A 16394-nucleotide genomic window follows, 5' to 3' on the forward strand; every position below is an offset into this window, starting at 1 on the left:
TGGGTATGAAAGTTTTAAAAAATATTAAGACAGGGGCGCCTGGGTGGCTCAGTGGGTTAAATCCTCTGCCTTCGGCTCAGGTCATGATCTCAGGGTCCTGGGATCGAGGCCCACATCGGGCTCTCTGCTCAGCGGGGAGCCTGCTTCCTCCTCTCTCTCTGCCTGCCTCTCTGCCAACTTGTGATCTCTGTCTGTCAAATAAATAAATAAAATCTTTAAAAAAAAAATATTAAGACATGTTCTTCAATGTGGCCCTGGTACCCTATAAGATTCACAATCAAAGCATAAAATTAGAGTAATTTTGATCAGTGAGTGACAAACTGCAGAGGTGTTAAAGAGCTATAAAAACAAACTATCTTGGTCATATACTCAGCTACAGTTGAGTCAGAGATTAGTGTGGCATCTTGTCATTTATTTAGTAATCATATTTACTCAATTCACTTTGTGATGAACAATTTAATAAACATCCGTCAAGTTAAAAGACAAGTTTCTTCTTTTTTTTTTTTTTTTTTTAAGATTTTATTTACTTTACAGAGACACAGAGAGAGAGGGAATCAAGCAGGGGGAGCAGGAGAGGGAGAAGCAGGCTTCCCACTGAGCAGGGAGCCTGATGTGGACCTGGATCCCAGGACCCTGGGATCACCACCTGAGCCGAAGGCAGTCGCTTAACAACTGAGCCACCCAGGTGCCCAACAAGTTTCTTCTTGATTAGGTCAGAGTTAGACAACGCAATGGAACATTTTGCAAATAAAGCCACAAAAATCAGATTATTCTTGGGAAAAGCATATATGGTTTGGGGGCTGGCAGTGTGTAACTTCCTGAAAATATCCAAAATGCAAAAAAGCGGGTTGATAACTTGTTCCTGATTTGATACTACTATTCTTTTCCCTGAAATTGCTGAACAGATTGCAAAGTTCCAAAATCAGGTCTAGTAACTCAGATTTACAGGTTTAGAAGACTGACAGGATTTTCTTACAAAGTTAACCATTAAGTAAACAGCTTATTTAATGTCCACGTAAAATTCAAATTTTACAGGTACTCACTGTAATGGGACTATTTACATTAATCAACTGGCAACAGGACTACAACTTACATTATTGCTCAATAATTATTCCTCGTAATTTTTTTACTTGATATACACTTGTAAATATTAATCGAATTTAGTTGAATCTTAAAATTGCTTTTTCAAATCTTTCCTCTTTTGAACTCTAAAACTGAAAAAAAAGCCTTTTAAAACAGGTTATCCTATTACAGATAGTCAAAATAACATTAAAAACAATACTTAGAAAACCTCAAGGCATTACGATTATTTTAAGACCTTAATAATAGCATGTCGTAATTTGAATTCATTTGCACTGAAACAAATGACTGTCCTTCATATCTACTTCAAAAAGATTCATCAACATTGTTCTGCAATATTAATCGAAGCCGGAATCCTCTCAGTTCTCATCTTTTGGCTCTATGGGAACATCTTTTCTTACATCTTCAAGTGCTAAAAGTGCTTATAAAAACGGTAAAAGAATGAGGATTATAATGAACATGAATTTGTCATCCCCCCCACCCCCGCCGGAAGCCAGGGAGAGTGCTCTTTTCTAGTTTCAAAGGAGTATGGCCGCCAGGTGAAGCTCAAAGGTCGACTTTTTTTTTTTTTATTGTGGTTCGGACGGTATTCCCGCTTCCCTTTGTATTCCTCCCATTTCAGCTTCCACCTTCCTCTTCCCAGACCTCTCTTTCCTTGGGGCCCCATTTCTTCAAGGTGCAACGTCGTGCTTCCTCTGGTAAAAGGAAGACTCAGTTTTTCTCCGTGGCCATCAACGGTCCTTGCCAACCGTCACAGTCGCAGCCCACCGCCCTTCCAGCCCCCAAGGGCTGCCGCAGGAGGAAGCACCTGCCGGCCGCGCGGGGCTAGGCGCCGCTCGCTAACACCTGGGGAGGGGTGGCGCCCCAACGGCCGCGCCGGGTGTGGGGGAGGGGCGCTTGCTCCCGCCCGCCCGCCCCCAGGCGGTGACTCATCGCGGGGACCTGCGGGCGGAGGTGAGCAGCCTGGGGCCGGGCCCGCCAGGTAGGGCAGGTTTGCTCCGCCCCGCCGCGTCTGCAGAGTGCGCAGTCCCTCGGCGAGCTCGCACCGTCCGCGCCGCGGCACCTCGCCGCCGTCCTTCCGACGCGGTCCCGCGCGTCCCTGGGGCTCCCGGCGCCCCGCTCCCTCCGCGCTCCTTCCGGCGAGCCCCCAGCCCGCCTCGCGCCCCTCTCGACGACGCGCGCGCAGTATGGCGCGCCCCCAGGTCCTCGCGTTCGGGCTTCTGTTCGCGGCGGCCACCGTGGTGGTGGCCGTGGCTCAGCAAGGTAAGGAACAGAGTTCTGGGCTTGGGCCGGGCGGGGACGCTCCTCGGCATCCGAGACCGAGATGGTGGTTAAGGGGCGGCCGGCCACGCCTGCCAGTCTGGAACGGACCGCGCGGGGCTGCCCCAGCCCAGGCCCCTCTGCGCGCAGAAGGCGGCGGGAAGGCGCCCGCTCGCACGGCCGCGAGGGAGCCGCCTCATTTCGCCGCATTGCACCGCTCTCCAAGAAGATGGCCCGGAGTAGGGGCGCGGGGCAGGCAGGGAACCGAGTGGCCAAGTCCAGGGACTTTATGGCGCCGTCTGTGCTCGCCTACCTCCTCCGGCCTGGGCGCATGCTTGGGGTCCTAGCGGGCGGAAACTAGCACGCACCGGGAGGGGGAGTTGGCGGCGACCCCCCGCTGGCCCGCCCCGCCCCTCGGCACCTGTGGCTGGCCCCGGATGTGGGTCTCGAGGCGGGATAAGTGGCTGCAGGGAGGCCGCTGGGACCGCTACGCACCTGCGCGCGGAGGCTAGTCCTGGGCCTTCACAACCTGTTGTGTGAGTGGGGGTGTTTCCCCTTTTTTAAGCATGGTGTAGGTAATGCCAAGTTTACTGTAGGGAACCCAGAAATACCGGTATGTGTAAAGAATAAAAGCCAAAACCAAAACAAACCCTCAATCCCAGCACTTGAAGAGAATCCCATTATTTATTCCAGTATGTTTTTCTTTTAGACATTGCTGTAAACATTGCCCTAGACGGAAACACAGTTCTATATCTTGTGTGTGTGTATGTGTTTTTAGTCCCACATAACATCCAGAGTTTTCCGTTTCTTTTAGTCTTGGAAGCCACAGTGTAAGTGGTGACGGGACAATCTCTGGTATGGAAGGTCGCCGCGCTCCTATCCCCATAATGGACATGTGGTTTGATCACGGTTTTCTTAGTTTGGAATAAACATCTTGTCTGCCATCTCTTGATTTTTTTGTGAGATGGTGGCCAGAGATAGAGTGGCAATTGGCCAGAGCTTTCTGGAAAGGAAACCTTCACCAACAGAGCATGGGTCTAATTCATTACACTTTCAAAATAATGGGTGTAATCAACTCCTGTTTTTCTACCTCCAGTCCAAGTCTAAGTACTTAATCTTAAATTGCTTTAAAGTGATGGTAGTTGCTGTAGGTTCAGAAAAATCTATACCTGATTGGTCTGTTTTAAATTTCACATCCCTTGGACATGAAAAGGTGCTTTTGAGCCTCTCTAGAGTAGAGTGCTGCATAAGGCTTTAACTCCCTGAGGACAGCCACTGTCTCCTTTTGTGATCCCAATACTGAGTTTAGTGCTGGACGGACTATATAGGTGGTTCATATTAATTATAACTTAAACAGGGAATAACTAAAGCCAACTTGACATATGAAGCAGTATAAAAATTCTTTGGTTTGTCACAGTGGTTTTTGTTGTTAGTGATTGTGTTCTCTTAGCTAACAATTAGAATGAATTAGAGGGACTTGCCATTTTGAAGTTAAAACGAACTTTTGAGGTAGTCAAAGATAAAACCATTTTTTTTTTTTAAGATTTTATTTATTTGAGAGAGAGAGAGAGATTGAAGGGGCAGAGGGAGAGGGAGAAGTAGACTTCCCCTGAGCTGGGAGCCTGATGTGGGTGGGACTCTTGATCCCAGGATTCTGGTACCATGACCCCAGCAGAAAGCAGTTGCTTAACCAACTGAGCCACCCAGGTGCCCAAAGATACAACTATTAAACTGGCAATACTATCCAGGATGAGCTGTGTAATATCACTTTCTAAGTTGGGTACTAGGATTTAATTTGGTTAGGAAGGCCACAAACAAAAGTGCCCCCAAGTTCATGTGAAAGTATAATTTTTCCAAGACACAAAATTGTCCAAGTGTTGGCCATGTTACCATTAAGCTCAAACACAAGCATCTCTTTTTAAGGAAATGGGCTGAGAGGAGGGAGGAAATGTGAGTTATTCCAGATCTCAGAATTTTAATTGTTGATTTTCAGGAAGAGTCAGTAGCTAACAGGCAAGGGTTTGTCTAGCAGTACCTGGGGAGGGAAGGATCTGAGACTGGGAGTGTCATCATGGAGACAGAGCTGAATCTGATTTTTGGAGGGCTATATTCTTGGCTTAAAAAAATCAAAATGGGAATGCATGCAAATTAGACTATGTGTCTGTAGAATATATATATACAAACCATTCACCACAGTATCAGCCCTCAAATTACAGCTGAAAAATAAAACATTTTAAGACTTTGTGGCTCTGTAACTTAGGCATTATTGTTAGAATGTAATTTAGCTGAGACACCAGAGTTCATAGTCAGATTCACATTGTAAAAAGGGATTTTGTTTTTTTTTTAATTTATCTAGCATGTGTCTGTGAAAACTATAAACTGACCACAAACTGCTCTTTGAACACACATGGTCAGTGCGAGTGTACTTCGCTTGGCGCACAAAATTCCGTCATTTGCTCAAAACGTGAGTAGAATATCCTCATTGCTTTTAAGTTGTATTTTGACCTAGCCTTTTTAAATTGATGTATCTCAAGTTGGGAAGCATTTTTTGGGCTCAAATTTGAATCATATTATTTTGTCAAAATCATCTCATAGCTGAAGCATCTTAAAATTTAGAAAGTGAACATGGGAATGTGTTAAGTCTGCAATAATCTTTGGCTCTGGGAGTTTGGAGTTAAATTTTTTTAAGATTTTATTTATTTGACAGAAAGAGGGAATACAAGCGAGCATGGGGAGTGGGAGAGGGAGAGGCAGGCCTCCCACTGAGCAAGGAGCTGAATGCCGGGCTCAAGGTATACGCTTAATGACTGAGCCACCCAGGCGCCCCAAATTAAATTTTTTTTCCTTAAGCATAAAACTGCAGTTCCTTTTCAGTGTGACATTAAGGTTTCTTTACAGTGGCAACCAAATGTTTGGTGATGAAGGCGGAAATGACCAGCTCAAAGTCTGGGAGAAGAGTGAAACCTGAGGGGGCTTTCCAGAATAATGATGGGCTCTATGATCCTGACTGTGATGAGAAGGGGCTCTTTAAAGCCAAGCAGTGCAATGGCACCACCACGTGCTGGTGTGTGAACACTGCAGGGGTCCGAAGAACAGATAAGGATAATGACGAGGAAATATCCTGCTCGGAACGAGTGCGGACCTAGTGAGTCGGGCTCTCATATTCTTGTTTTCATACTTTTCAGATTTAAGTAAATTTATTTTTGAATATGTAATATGACTTGGTGGTTTAGAATTCAAAAGAGAGGAAAGGGTATGTATACAGTGCAGTTTCCATTTTATCTCAACCCCTCCCCCAACTACCCAGTTTACCTCCACAGAACTGATGTCACCAGTTTGTTATAGACCCTTCACTAGCAATATGTTTTTCTTATTTAAAAAATTTTCCTTGTGGTAGTATACTAAACATGGTTTTCTTCTTCTATTTTTCCTTAACACTCGTCAGATTTGAAAGTTCAGTTAGTGTTAAGTGTATGTGAAAAACTTAAGTTGTTTATATATTTACTCATTTATTGTGTTTTAAAATGAGATATGGTTACCCCTAAAACCAGTGTTGCACTGTGTGTTAATGAACTAGAATTTAAATAAAAATTAAAATGATAAAATTTATTTTATACATTAAAAAGGAACAGAAACACACTCAAGCTAGCTTAAACAAAAGAGGCTTTATTAAAAGTGGCTAGAGCTGGAAAGTCATCCACACCTAGGAAAGTCATCCACACCAGACCACTCTCTGGTCTTCTGGAGTCTCATGGTCACTTTTCTCTTTCTCTCAGTGCCTTTTTGTCTCTTCCCATGAATGTGGCCTAGCATGACCAGCTAAGCCTTGACTTTACATGACCTTGAATATGGTGGCCCAAAGCCAGAGGTTGACGTGTTCAAAAGGGTGTTTTCTCCTGGATGAGTGCTTTATGAACAATGTGTGGGTGCCAAGGAAGAAATGAAGGGCAAACCTGTTGCATGAATCCTTTTTTGTTGATTGTACTGGAGTTCCACTTGGGAATTTTGCTGTTAGCTTATTAGGAAAATACTATAAAAGACTGAGTTGTTATAGTCATAAAATACTGTATTTTTATCTTGCAGCTGGATCATCATTGAACTGAAGCACAAAACAAGAGAAACACCTTATGATACAGAAAGTTTGAGAACGTACGTACTGTTAGGTGCATTACATTTGCACAGGTGGTATTCAGGTTTTCATTCTAAGCCATTAGAGAAACTAAAACAAGTCTTAATACCTCTTTGTGTTTATGAAAAAATAATAGTATACTATAATGTTTTAACCTTATTTTGAAATAGAGTTGCAAGAATAGTACAGATTCCTGTGGTAATCTCCACTCAGAGTCACCAATGAACATTTTGACCCATTTTCTTTTTATGTTGATGTGTATTTTGTATATCTCCCTAAACATGTGTAGATATTTTTTCCCAGAATCATATGAGAACAAGTTGTAGACTTGCCCCTTTATAGCTAAATGCTTCAGTGTATCTTTCCCTAGGAATAAAAGACACTCTTTTTTCTTTTCTTTCTTTCTCTTTCTTGTAATCTCTAAGCCCAATGTGGGACTTGAACTCACAACCCCAAGATAAGAGTCGCATGCTCTACCAACTCAGCCAGCCAGGCTCCCCAGAAGGCACTCTGTTATATAACCACTCTACAGTTACCAGATTCAGGAGATTTAATGTTATACCATATTGTATCATTTTTCCCAACATTGATCTTTATGGTAATTTTTTTCCCGTTTCATCCAGAACCCAATCTAAGATCATGTATTGGATTTAGTTGTTGTGATGCTTTAGTCTCTTTTAATATGGAACACGGTCTTGGCCTTTCTTAGTCCTTCACCTCTTCATGATGTTGATATTGTTGAAGAGTATAGGCAGATTATTTCATAGGCTGTCCCTCAGATTTGGATTTACCTGATGTTTCCTCATAATTAAATCCAGGCTAAGCATTTTTGACAGAAAAACTTCGTAAGTGATTGTGTTTCCTTCTTAGTACTTCACATCAGGAAGCACATGATGTCTTCTTGTTTCTTTTTTTTTTTTTTTTTAAGATTTTATTTATTTATTTGACAGACAGAGATCACAAGTAGGCAGAGAGGCAGGCAAAGAGAGAGAAAGGAGGAAGCAGGCTCCCTGCTGAGCAGAGAGCCCGATGTGGGGCTCAATCCCAGGACCCTGGGATCATGACCTGAGCCGAAGGCAGAGGCTTTAACCCACTGAGCCACCCAGGCGCCCCTTCTTGTTTCTTTATTAGTGATGTTAACTGTGGTTAAGAAGGTATCTATCAGGTTTGTAATGTAGAATTACTGGTTACTTCTTTGTAATAATTTTTTTTTTAATTTTTAAAAAAGATTTTATTTATTTGAAAGAGTGTCCACAAGCAGGGAGAGGGGCACAGGGAGAAGCAGACACCCTGCAGAACAGGGAACCTGACACGGGGGTTAATCCCAGGACCCTGGGATCATGACATGGGCTGAGGGCAGACGTTTAACCGAGCCACTGAGATGCCTCACCTCTTTGTAATTAATAATTATAATCTGTGAGCAGAACTAGGATCCTGTTTAAATATCCTGTTTCTAATCAAACTATAACTCAGCAGTTTTAGCATCACTGTTAGTTGCAAAATGGCATAACATTTTTTTTTTAGTATTTTTATTTATTTATTTATTTGACAGAGATCATAAGTATGCAGAGAGGCAGGCAGAGAGAGAGGAGGAAGCAGGGTCCCTGCTGAGCAGAGAGCCCGATATGGGGCTCGATCCCAGGACCCCGAGATCATGACCCAAGCTGAAGGCAGAGGCTTAACCCACTGAGCCACCCAAGCGCCCCTGGCATAACACTTTTAAAACGAGTTTGATTAATGACAGTTCTAGAGCTTGAACTACCTGCTTAGTTAAAAAGTAGTGCTTCTTGGGGCGCCTGGGTGGCTCAATGGGTTAAAGCCTCTGCCTTCGGCTCAGGTCATGATCTAAGGGTCCTGGGATCGAGCCCCACATCGGGCTCTCTGCTCAGCAGGGAGCCTGCTTCCCTCTGTCTCTCTCTGCCTGCCTCTCTGCCTACTTGTGATCTCTGTCAAATAAATAAATAAAATCTTAAAAAAAAAAAGAAGTAGTGCCTCTTAAAAAAAATAGTGCTTCTTAATGTTATGTAGTATGCATTTTTTAATAACAGTTTTTTAATTATTTACAGTGCACTTAAGGAGACAATCACAGGTCGTTATCAGCTGGATCCAAAATATATCACAAATATTCTGGTAAGATGTTTGTTTTTAGTAAATGAGCTTTAGCTGAAACTTAGTGAGATAGAGTTCTTTGGGTATGACTTTTGATATTGGTTAAGCTGCATTTGAATAACCGTTTAAACCCAGGACACTTAGTAATTCAAATTTCTTGTTTTCCTTCCATAATCTTTGAAAACCTGTTTTATCCTTAAGGAAAATGTAGTATCTCTGGTTGAAAAATACTTGAATAATGTGGTGGGACTTTTTTTTTTTTAAACATTTTATTTATTTGACAGAGATCACAAATAGCCGGTGGGGGGGGGTGGAAGCAGGCTCCTTGCTGAGCAGAGACCCCCCCCGATGTAGGGCTCCATCCCAGGACCCTGGGATCATGACCTGAGCAGAAAGCAGAGGCTTTAACCCACTGAGCCACCCAGGTGCCCCAGTGTGATGGAACTTTTTCAAGACAGAAAATTGATGTCATTTTTAAGGATAGGAGGGACTATACTTTTCTGCTCCTTAAAAGCAGAACATGGTACATGCATATTGCATTTTCGATTGCATATCTTAAGCATTTTATTTTTTTAAAGATTTTATTTATTTATTTGAGAAAGTGTGTGTGCAGTGAGCACAGAGGGAGAAGCAGATTCCCCATTGAGCAGGGAGCCCAATGTGGGGCTCTGTCGTCCCAAGACTATGAGATCATGACCTAAACCAAAGGCAGATGCTTAACCAACTGAGCCACCCAGGAGCCCCTAGCATTTTATTTTTAAAGTAGTTCTAACCACATGAGATACTTTATTTTTTGTTTTGTTTTGTTTTGTTTTAAAGTAAGCTCTTTGACCAGTGTGAGGCTTGAACTCATGACCCTGAGATCAAGAATTGCATGCTCTATCAACTGACCCAGCCAGCCACCCTCAAATTAAAAAAAAAAAAAATTTTTTTTCGAATGAGGTACTTCATTTATTTAAAAAAATTTTTTTTAAGGTTTAATTATTTATTTGACAGGGAGCCATAAGCAAGGGGCGTGGCAAGCAGAAAAGAGGGAGAATCAAGCTCCCACTCAGGTGTCCTCAAATAAGATACTTTAATATCTTGTTTTAAGTTTTTTCCAAGGGAAGAAAATACTCTTCTGAAAACAAAATACGCATCATCTTTACCTTTATTTCTATTGCTGTCTTCCCTTGGGTAGATTTTAAAATCTCCTAAAAATTTGTGAATTACAGTTACCTCCTAATGGAAAGGAACACTGACACGTGTGGATTACAGAAAATAAAAAACTGAATATTCAGATTTTTGAAACATATTTTTACATGATTTTGGTTGTATTGGTAATGATTTGCATTTTTCATTTCTCCCCCAGTATGAAAATGATCTTATCACTATTGATCTGATGCAAAATTCATCTCAGAAAACTCAGAGTGATGTGGACATAGCTGATGTGGCTTACTATTTTGAAAAAGATGTGAGTATAATCTTCTTAGTTTTATTCCTGTGTTTAGAAATGTAATGTTGTCTGTCATGTCTCAATGGATTTAAGATCTTTCATCATCTTTTCTCCACTTACACAGCAACCACCCCTCTGTTCTCCGAGTGGTTCTTGTGCTGCAATTAACTTTGTCCTCGTGGTTCTTATGCTGCAATTAACTTTGTCCTTATCCGACCCATTCATCTTTCTCACACACCTTTCTGACCTGTTTGTTGGATATTTATGCCTTTTTTCCAAATTCTTTTACCTAGAATATTTTCTCTCATAATTCTGACCTATTGCATCCTTGATAGTTACTTAGTTTGTGTCTATATCCCATTATAGTGTCCATGCACAAGAAGTTAAAGTAAGAAATGATGTGGAACTAGTGTGATTAAAATAATTTGTTTCTGGGGGTGCCTGGGTGGCTCAGTGGGTTAAGCCTCTTCCTTCAGCTTGGATCATGATCTCAGAGTCCTGGGATTGAGCCCTGCATCGGGCTCTCTGCTCAGTGGGGAGCCTGCTTCCCCCTCTCTCTCTGCCTGCCTCTCTGCTTACTTGTGCTCTCTCTCTCTGTCAAGTAAATAAGTAAAATCTTTAAAAAATAATAATAATAATAATAATTTGTTTCAGACACCTGGGTGGCTCAGTCGACTAAGTGGCTGCCTTCAGCTCAGGTCATTATCCCAAGGTCCTGGGATCAAGCCCTGCACTGTGCTCCCTGCTCAGCAGAGAGCCTACTTCTCCCTTTCTCTCTGCCTGCAGCTCTGCCTACTTGTGCTCGCTCTTTGTCAAATAAATAAATAAAATCTTTTTAGAAAGATAAGTAATTTGTTTCTACTTTATTATTATAAAAAATAAACCTTAATATAGTCTATTGAGCCATTTTCTGATGAAACCTGGTATTTGCTTTAAAATAAACTGGCCTGGGGGAGAGGGAGGGAGGAAGGATGGAAGGAAGAATGGGTTGAAGAAGGTTGGCCAAATGTTTATATTGTTGAATCCGGAATGATAGGGATAATGGGACTTCATTATACTATTCTTTCTACTTTCATATATGTTGGAAATTTTCCCGCAATAAAGTTTTTTTTAAGTCTGAGAGCATGAGGATGTTCCCACTGAAACTACAAAAATCCTTGGTAGCAGTTCTTCTGGTGTAGAATTGACAAGTAATTCTGTGTGGCCGTGGTGGGTTTTCTTTTCTTTCTTTCTTTCTTTCTTTTTTTTAAGATTTTATTTATTTGTCGGAGAGCACAAGCAAGGGAAGAGGCAGGGAGAAGCAGGCTCCTGCTGAGCAGGGAGCCAGATGTGGAACTCAATCCCAGGACCCAAGGATCATGACCTGAGCCAAAGGCAGACACCTAATGACTGAACCACCCAGGTGTCCCCATGGTGGGTTTTCTTAAATATTTTAAATTGTTTCTCTCCTTCTCAATATAGGTTAAAGATGAATCCTTGTTCCATTCCAACAGAATGGACCTGAGAATAAATGGGGAACAATTGGATTTGGATCCCGGTCGAACTGCAATTTACTATGTTGATGAAAAACCACCCGAATTTTCAATGCAGGGTCTACAAGCTGGTATTATTGCTGTCATTGTGGTCGTGACCTTAGCAGTTATTGCTGGAATCGTTGTGCTGGTGAGTATAGAACAAGTCAACTTTCTCTTAAGGGCATATTCTTTCACGAAAAGGTGACAGCTTGAGAGAGCTACACCCGTGTTCTGGAACATGTTCATGAAACAAAAGCTTCATTTTTTATGATTCCGTATAATGAACGAACCTCTTGCATCTGGTCCTTTTTTATAAAACAGTCACTTTCTGAAGCAAGAAAGGATACCAATCTGAGAAAAGCTTGTAGCCGAGCCCCTCACAGGTCAGTTATGTGGCTGTCGGGCAGCAAATGTCCATCAGTTCTCTCGCTCAAACAGCCCACGAGTCAGTCCTACTAGCATCAGTGCAAAATCCCTGAACTCCCAAACCATTCAGTGAAATGCAACAACAGAACCCAGTTGACGTTACCATGGAAAGGATTGGAAGTGGTAAATATGAAGAGTGATTCTAAACAAGATTTCACAAATCGAATTTAGCAGTGCTTCAATAGAAGCACCACCTGAACAGCAGGGTTTACTCTAGAAATGTAAGGGTGCTCCAGCATTACAAATCTTAACAGCGTAGCAGAATTTAGAAATAGATATGAGGGATTTTCGGTTCAGTGGAATTACACTTGGCCCTCCATCTGGAAGGAAAAAAAGTGTGCATTCCTATTTCACCCCGCCATGGCAGGCCATGTTGCCCACCTGTGTAAAAGGCACATCATGGAGCAGTACACCCATTTTCAAACCCAAATTCCAGGTGGATGATAGTCCAAAGTGTTAAAAAATTAGAAACAACTCTTAAAATTAATTTAGGAAACGGGTGTACAATCTTGGGGTAAATAAAGGGAAGCAAGTAAGGGGAGAAATCTGGAATCCATGAACAAAAAGATACATATTTGACTGAATTGAAATTAAACATTTTGTATGGCAAAGATACTGGAAAGTGAAAAATGTCAATGATCGGCTGGGGGAAAATCTTCATGATGCGTAAAATGAAAAAGGTTGTTAAGCATAACATATAATGAGTTTAAATAAAGAATAGTAAAAGGCCTGGATAGAGGATTTACAGAAGAAATCCAGATGGGAAATAAACACATGAGAGAATCATAGAAATCAAATTGTCCTGCAGAAACAAAAGCACAGGTTCATAGGAAGCATGGTCAGGGCTATGTATTATAGTGTTGCTAGTAAGGATCAATCTGGAAACGACTTATATGTACATTTGTAGGAGAACTGATAAGTAGATTGTGGAATATCCATGGTATGGAGTAAAGTTAATTAAAAAATGAGTATAATCTATAGCTTTTGATCTGGAAAAGTTCCAATGATTATACAGGCTGTGCAAAGAGAGAAATGATATTGTGTGATCCCATTTTTTTAGACTGCCTCCCCTTCCCCAGAACTCATGCACATATATTTTTGTGTATATTTGTATAAGGATGGAACAGAAAATGTAAAGTTGCTTACCACGCTGTTAGATTTTATTAAAGATTATTCATGGTTTTCTCAGTGCAGTTTTTTGGTTTGTTTCACTGGTTGTGCTAGGCTTTTTGTTGTTCCAAAAGATTTTGGTTTGTGGGGAAGGAGGTCTTGAAAGTTTTTTTGATTTTTTTTTTTTTTTAAATACAATATTCAGTGTATTTCAGGTGTACAACGTAATGATACAGCAATTCTATACATAGTGCACCTCATGATAAGTGTAGGCTTTTTTTTTCTTTTAGTTTCATAGGGAAATTTATTTAAGAAATAATGTCTGTGGATAGATTTTTTAAGTTAAATTTATTCAAATATGAATTGTATCCATGAAAAGCATTTATGTGTCAATTTAGATCAACTTTTTCTTTGGATAGCAGTCCTTAAATAGTAATCATTTTTCTTCCATTCAGGTTATTTCCAGAAAGAACAGAATGGCAAAGTATGAGAAGGCTGAGGTAAATGGATAACTTTATATAAAGAGCCCCTTTTAAAATTTCCTATTCCTGATACTCACCGTACCTTTCTAGACACTGATAGGACTCAGTTATGCTGGTGCCCCTTTATAATATAGTCTTTAGGGTTAGGGACTGTCTTTCAATGCTTCATTATTTACACCCCCCCCCCTTTTTTTAAAGATTTTATTTATTGAGAGAGCAAGCATAAGTGGAGAGAGGGGCAGAGGGGCAAGCAGACTCCCCGCTGAGGGGAGACAGGATGTGGGGCTCAGGAGCCTGAGATCATGACCTGCACTGAAGGCAGACCCTTAACCATCTGAGCCACCCAGGCACCCCATACTTAACATTCTCTTGCATGAGTTCCACAGCAGACCAGCTAGTACTGAGTTTTGCCTCAAAGAGGAGTGCATAGGAAGCCTACATTTTTGTTCGCTGAAGTGTCCGCTTTTAGTGGACTCTTTGAGGCATATTCTATGGATTCATGTTGGAGAAGCTCCTTGTGACTGATGACCTGATTTACTCTCTCTATGCCAGTGAAATAATCAGTAAAAAAGACCTTGGTTTATGTCCTACTGGAGCAGTTGCATGCTAACTAGTCATGTACATTAGTGTGGAAACAGACTGTCAGATCGTTAGTATGTCAGTCACTTGGAATTGGATGTGAAACACACTTGTTCATGAACCCTGTCAATAACATTTTCAGTATACCCACCATTTTACATATATATGCATTTATTTATACTTGTATATGTACTTTTTACTAATATCTTACCAAGAAACACAGAAATGTAAAAGAATACTAAAAACAATCCAGTAGAACTAGAAAGTTGTAACTTTTTTTCCCATATCATAGTTGATCATCTGGCTTACCTGGTTTAGTGACCACAGGTCTAGGGGACAGACTCCCTGATCTGAAAGCATAACAGAAAGGTGGAATGACAGTGTATTATAGTATGGTGATACAGATGTGGGTCTGACCACTTGTTAGCTGGGCAGGCAAGTTATTTAACTTCTTTTAAGCCTCCATGTTTCCTTATCTATAAACTGGGGTTGATACTACAGACCTGTTGAAGGATTAAACAAAGTAGTCGGTATAAAGTATTGGTCCCATGCATGCCACATGGTAGAATGTTTGCCAGCAGTGGTAGTTTCCATCATCTTGTCTCAGCTTTGCCTATTTAACTAACTATGTGGTCTGGTACAAGTCACCTAATTCTGAACTCAGTGTCCTCATCTATAAAATTAAAAGATTGATCATAGAAAATACATTGATTCTTACTGGATGTAAAAATGGCATACGTTTAATAAAGCCCATATCCATTCTTACATATCTAGCTCACCTGCTACTTCCCCGTCACTTTGGCCATCGTACCTCCAAATTCTTTGGGTCATGCATTCAGTGTGTGCTTCCTTATAGTACATTTTTTACTTTTTCCAAATAAGGCTCATAAACTGAATAATCCATCTTGCTTTCCTCTTTTTTAATAACTTTTCAGGATGAACAAAAGGTTGGAAAATTACCTAAAATTTTTTTCTCTTCTATTTCAGATAAAGGAGATGGGTGAGATGCATAGGGAACTCAATGCATAATGACTACAATTTGAAGAGTAACTACAAGAAGGGAAATTAGCAGATTGCTGGTGTATAAGCATGGGACAAAGATCTTTGAGGACTGCTATTTTGTTAGTTAACATCTTCTATTTGTAATAGTAAAGCCTGTACTCCGTATATAAGCAGTTTCAGATTGACTTTACCAATCTTAAAATTTGACCACAGGGTCTTATATTTGCAGATGTGTTATAAAACCCAGAATTGGACTGCATAGTTAAAATTATTTATGCCTAACATTGAGGTGTATGCCTTAAATATGCTTCCACAGTAGAGTTTGAATGACTACTGTCTCATCCATTTGTGATTGAAAGCTGCCTTTCTATTTACTTTGAGTCTTGTACATATACTTTTTTTTATAAACTGTGAAATAAAACATTTTAAAACTGAATTTCCTAACTTTTGAGTCATTGAATCAAATTTCACAGTATATACATAAGGTAACAGGTTGAGAAATGCTCTAAATGCTAACTACAAATTACAAGAGTTATGTATGAGTACCTATAATTATGTGAATTCAATATAAAATGTATAACCTAAAATACCTAAGTTCTAACAGGAAAATCAAACAGTTTTATTCTGAATGAATCTAAGTTTCTGTTTTAAACAAATCACTTTGGCAAACACTTATGCCTTGGGGCAGAATTGATGGAGAATGTTGTGAACCATGAATGATGTACTTGGTTGAATTAAAGTACCAGTCGTTTAACATCTTATGTAATGAGTAATTGTAGTACAAACACATTTTATTTTTTTTTTTATAAATTTTTTTTTTATTTTTTTTTTAAGATTTTTATTTATTTATTTGACAGAGAGAGATCACAAGTAGACGGAGAGGCAGGCAGAGAGAGAGAGAAAGAGAGGGAAGCAGGCTCCCTGCTGAGCAGAGAGCCCAATGCGGGACTCGATCCCAGGACCCTGAGATCATGACCTAAGCCGAGGGCAGCGGCTTAACCCACTGAGCCACCCAGGCGCCCCACAAACACATTTTATATGAAGTTAAAGTATCCTGAAGTATTTTGCTTTCAGTAGGAAATGTTTTAAAACACTATGAAAAGAACAACATTAAAGAAAATGTAAAAGCTAGATTGAACAAAGATTTTTATCCCTTCTGTAGTAGGCAGAATTCTAGGATGGGCCCCAAGAGTTCTTATCTCTGATGTGTATCCTCTCTATAATCCCCTCCCCTAGAGTGTGGGTAGGATCTGTGAATATGATGAACT

General features: G+C 40.7%; 1 protein-coding gene across 1 annotated transcript; it reads left to right on the top strand.

Annotated features, from left to right (window-relative positions):
- Positions 1 to 2020: 2020 nt before the first annotated feature.
- LOC111148056 (epithelial cell adhesion molecule) lies at positions 2021 to 15562 on the top strand. The gene is made up of 9 exons (XM_022504430.1): positions 2021 to 2343; positions 4697 to 4804; positions 5239 to 5485; positions 6424 to 6489; positions 8536 to 8599; positions 9930 to 10031; positions 11475 to 11675; positions 13519 to 13563; positions 15112 to 15562. Exons 1-9 carry the CDS (start codon positions 2268 to 2270, stop codon positions 15151 to 15153), a joined length of 951 nt encoding a protein of 316 aa, XP_022360138.1. The 5' UTR covers positions 2021 to 2267; the 3' UTR covers positions 15154 to 15562.
- Positions 15563 to 16394: the final 832 nt, after the last annotated feature.

This window comes from Enhydra lutris, unplaced genomic scaffold (assembly GCF_002288905.1).
Source record: "Enhydra lutris kenyoni isolate GAN:26980312 unplaced genomic scaffold, ASM228890v2 scaffoldscaffold18, whole genome shotgun sequence".
Classification (NCBI taxonomy): domain Eukaryota; kingdom Metazoa; phylum Chordata; class Mammalia; order Carnivora; family Mustelidae; genus Enhydra; species Enhydra lutris.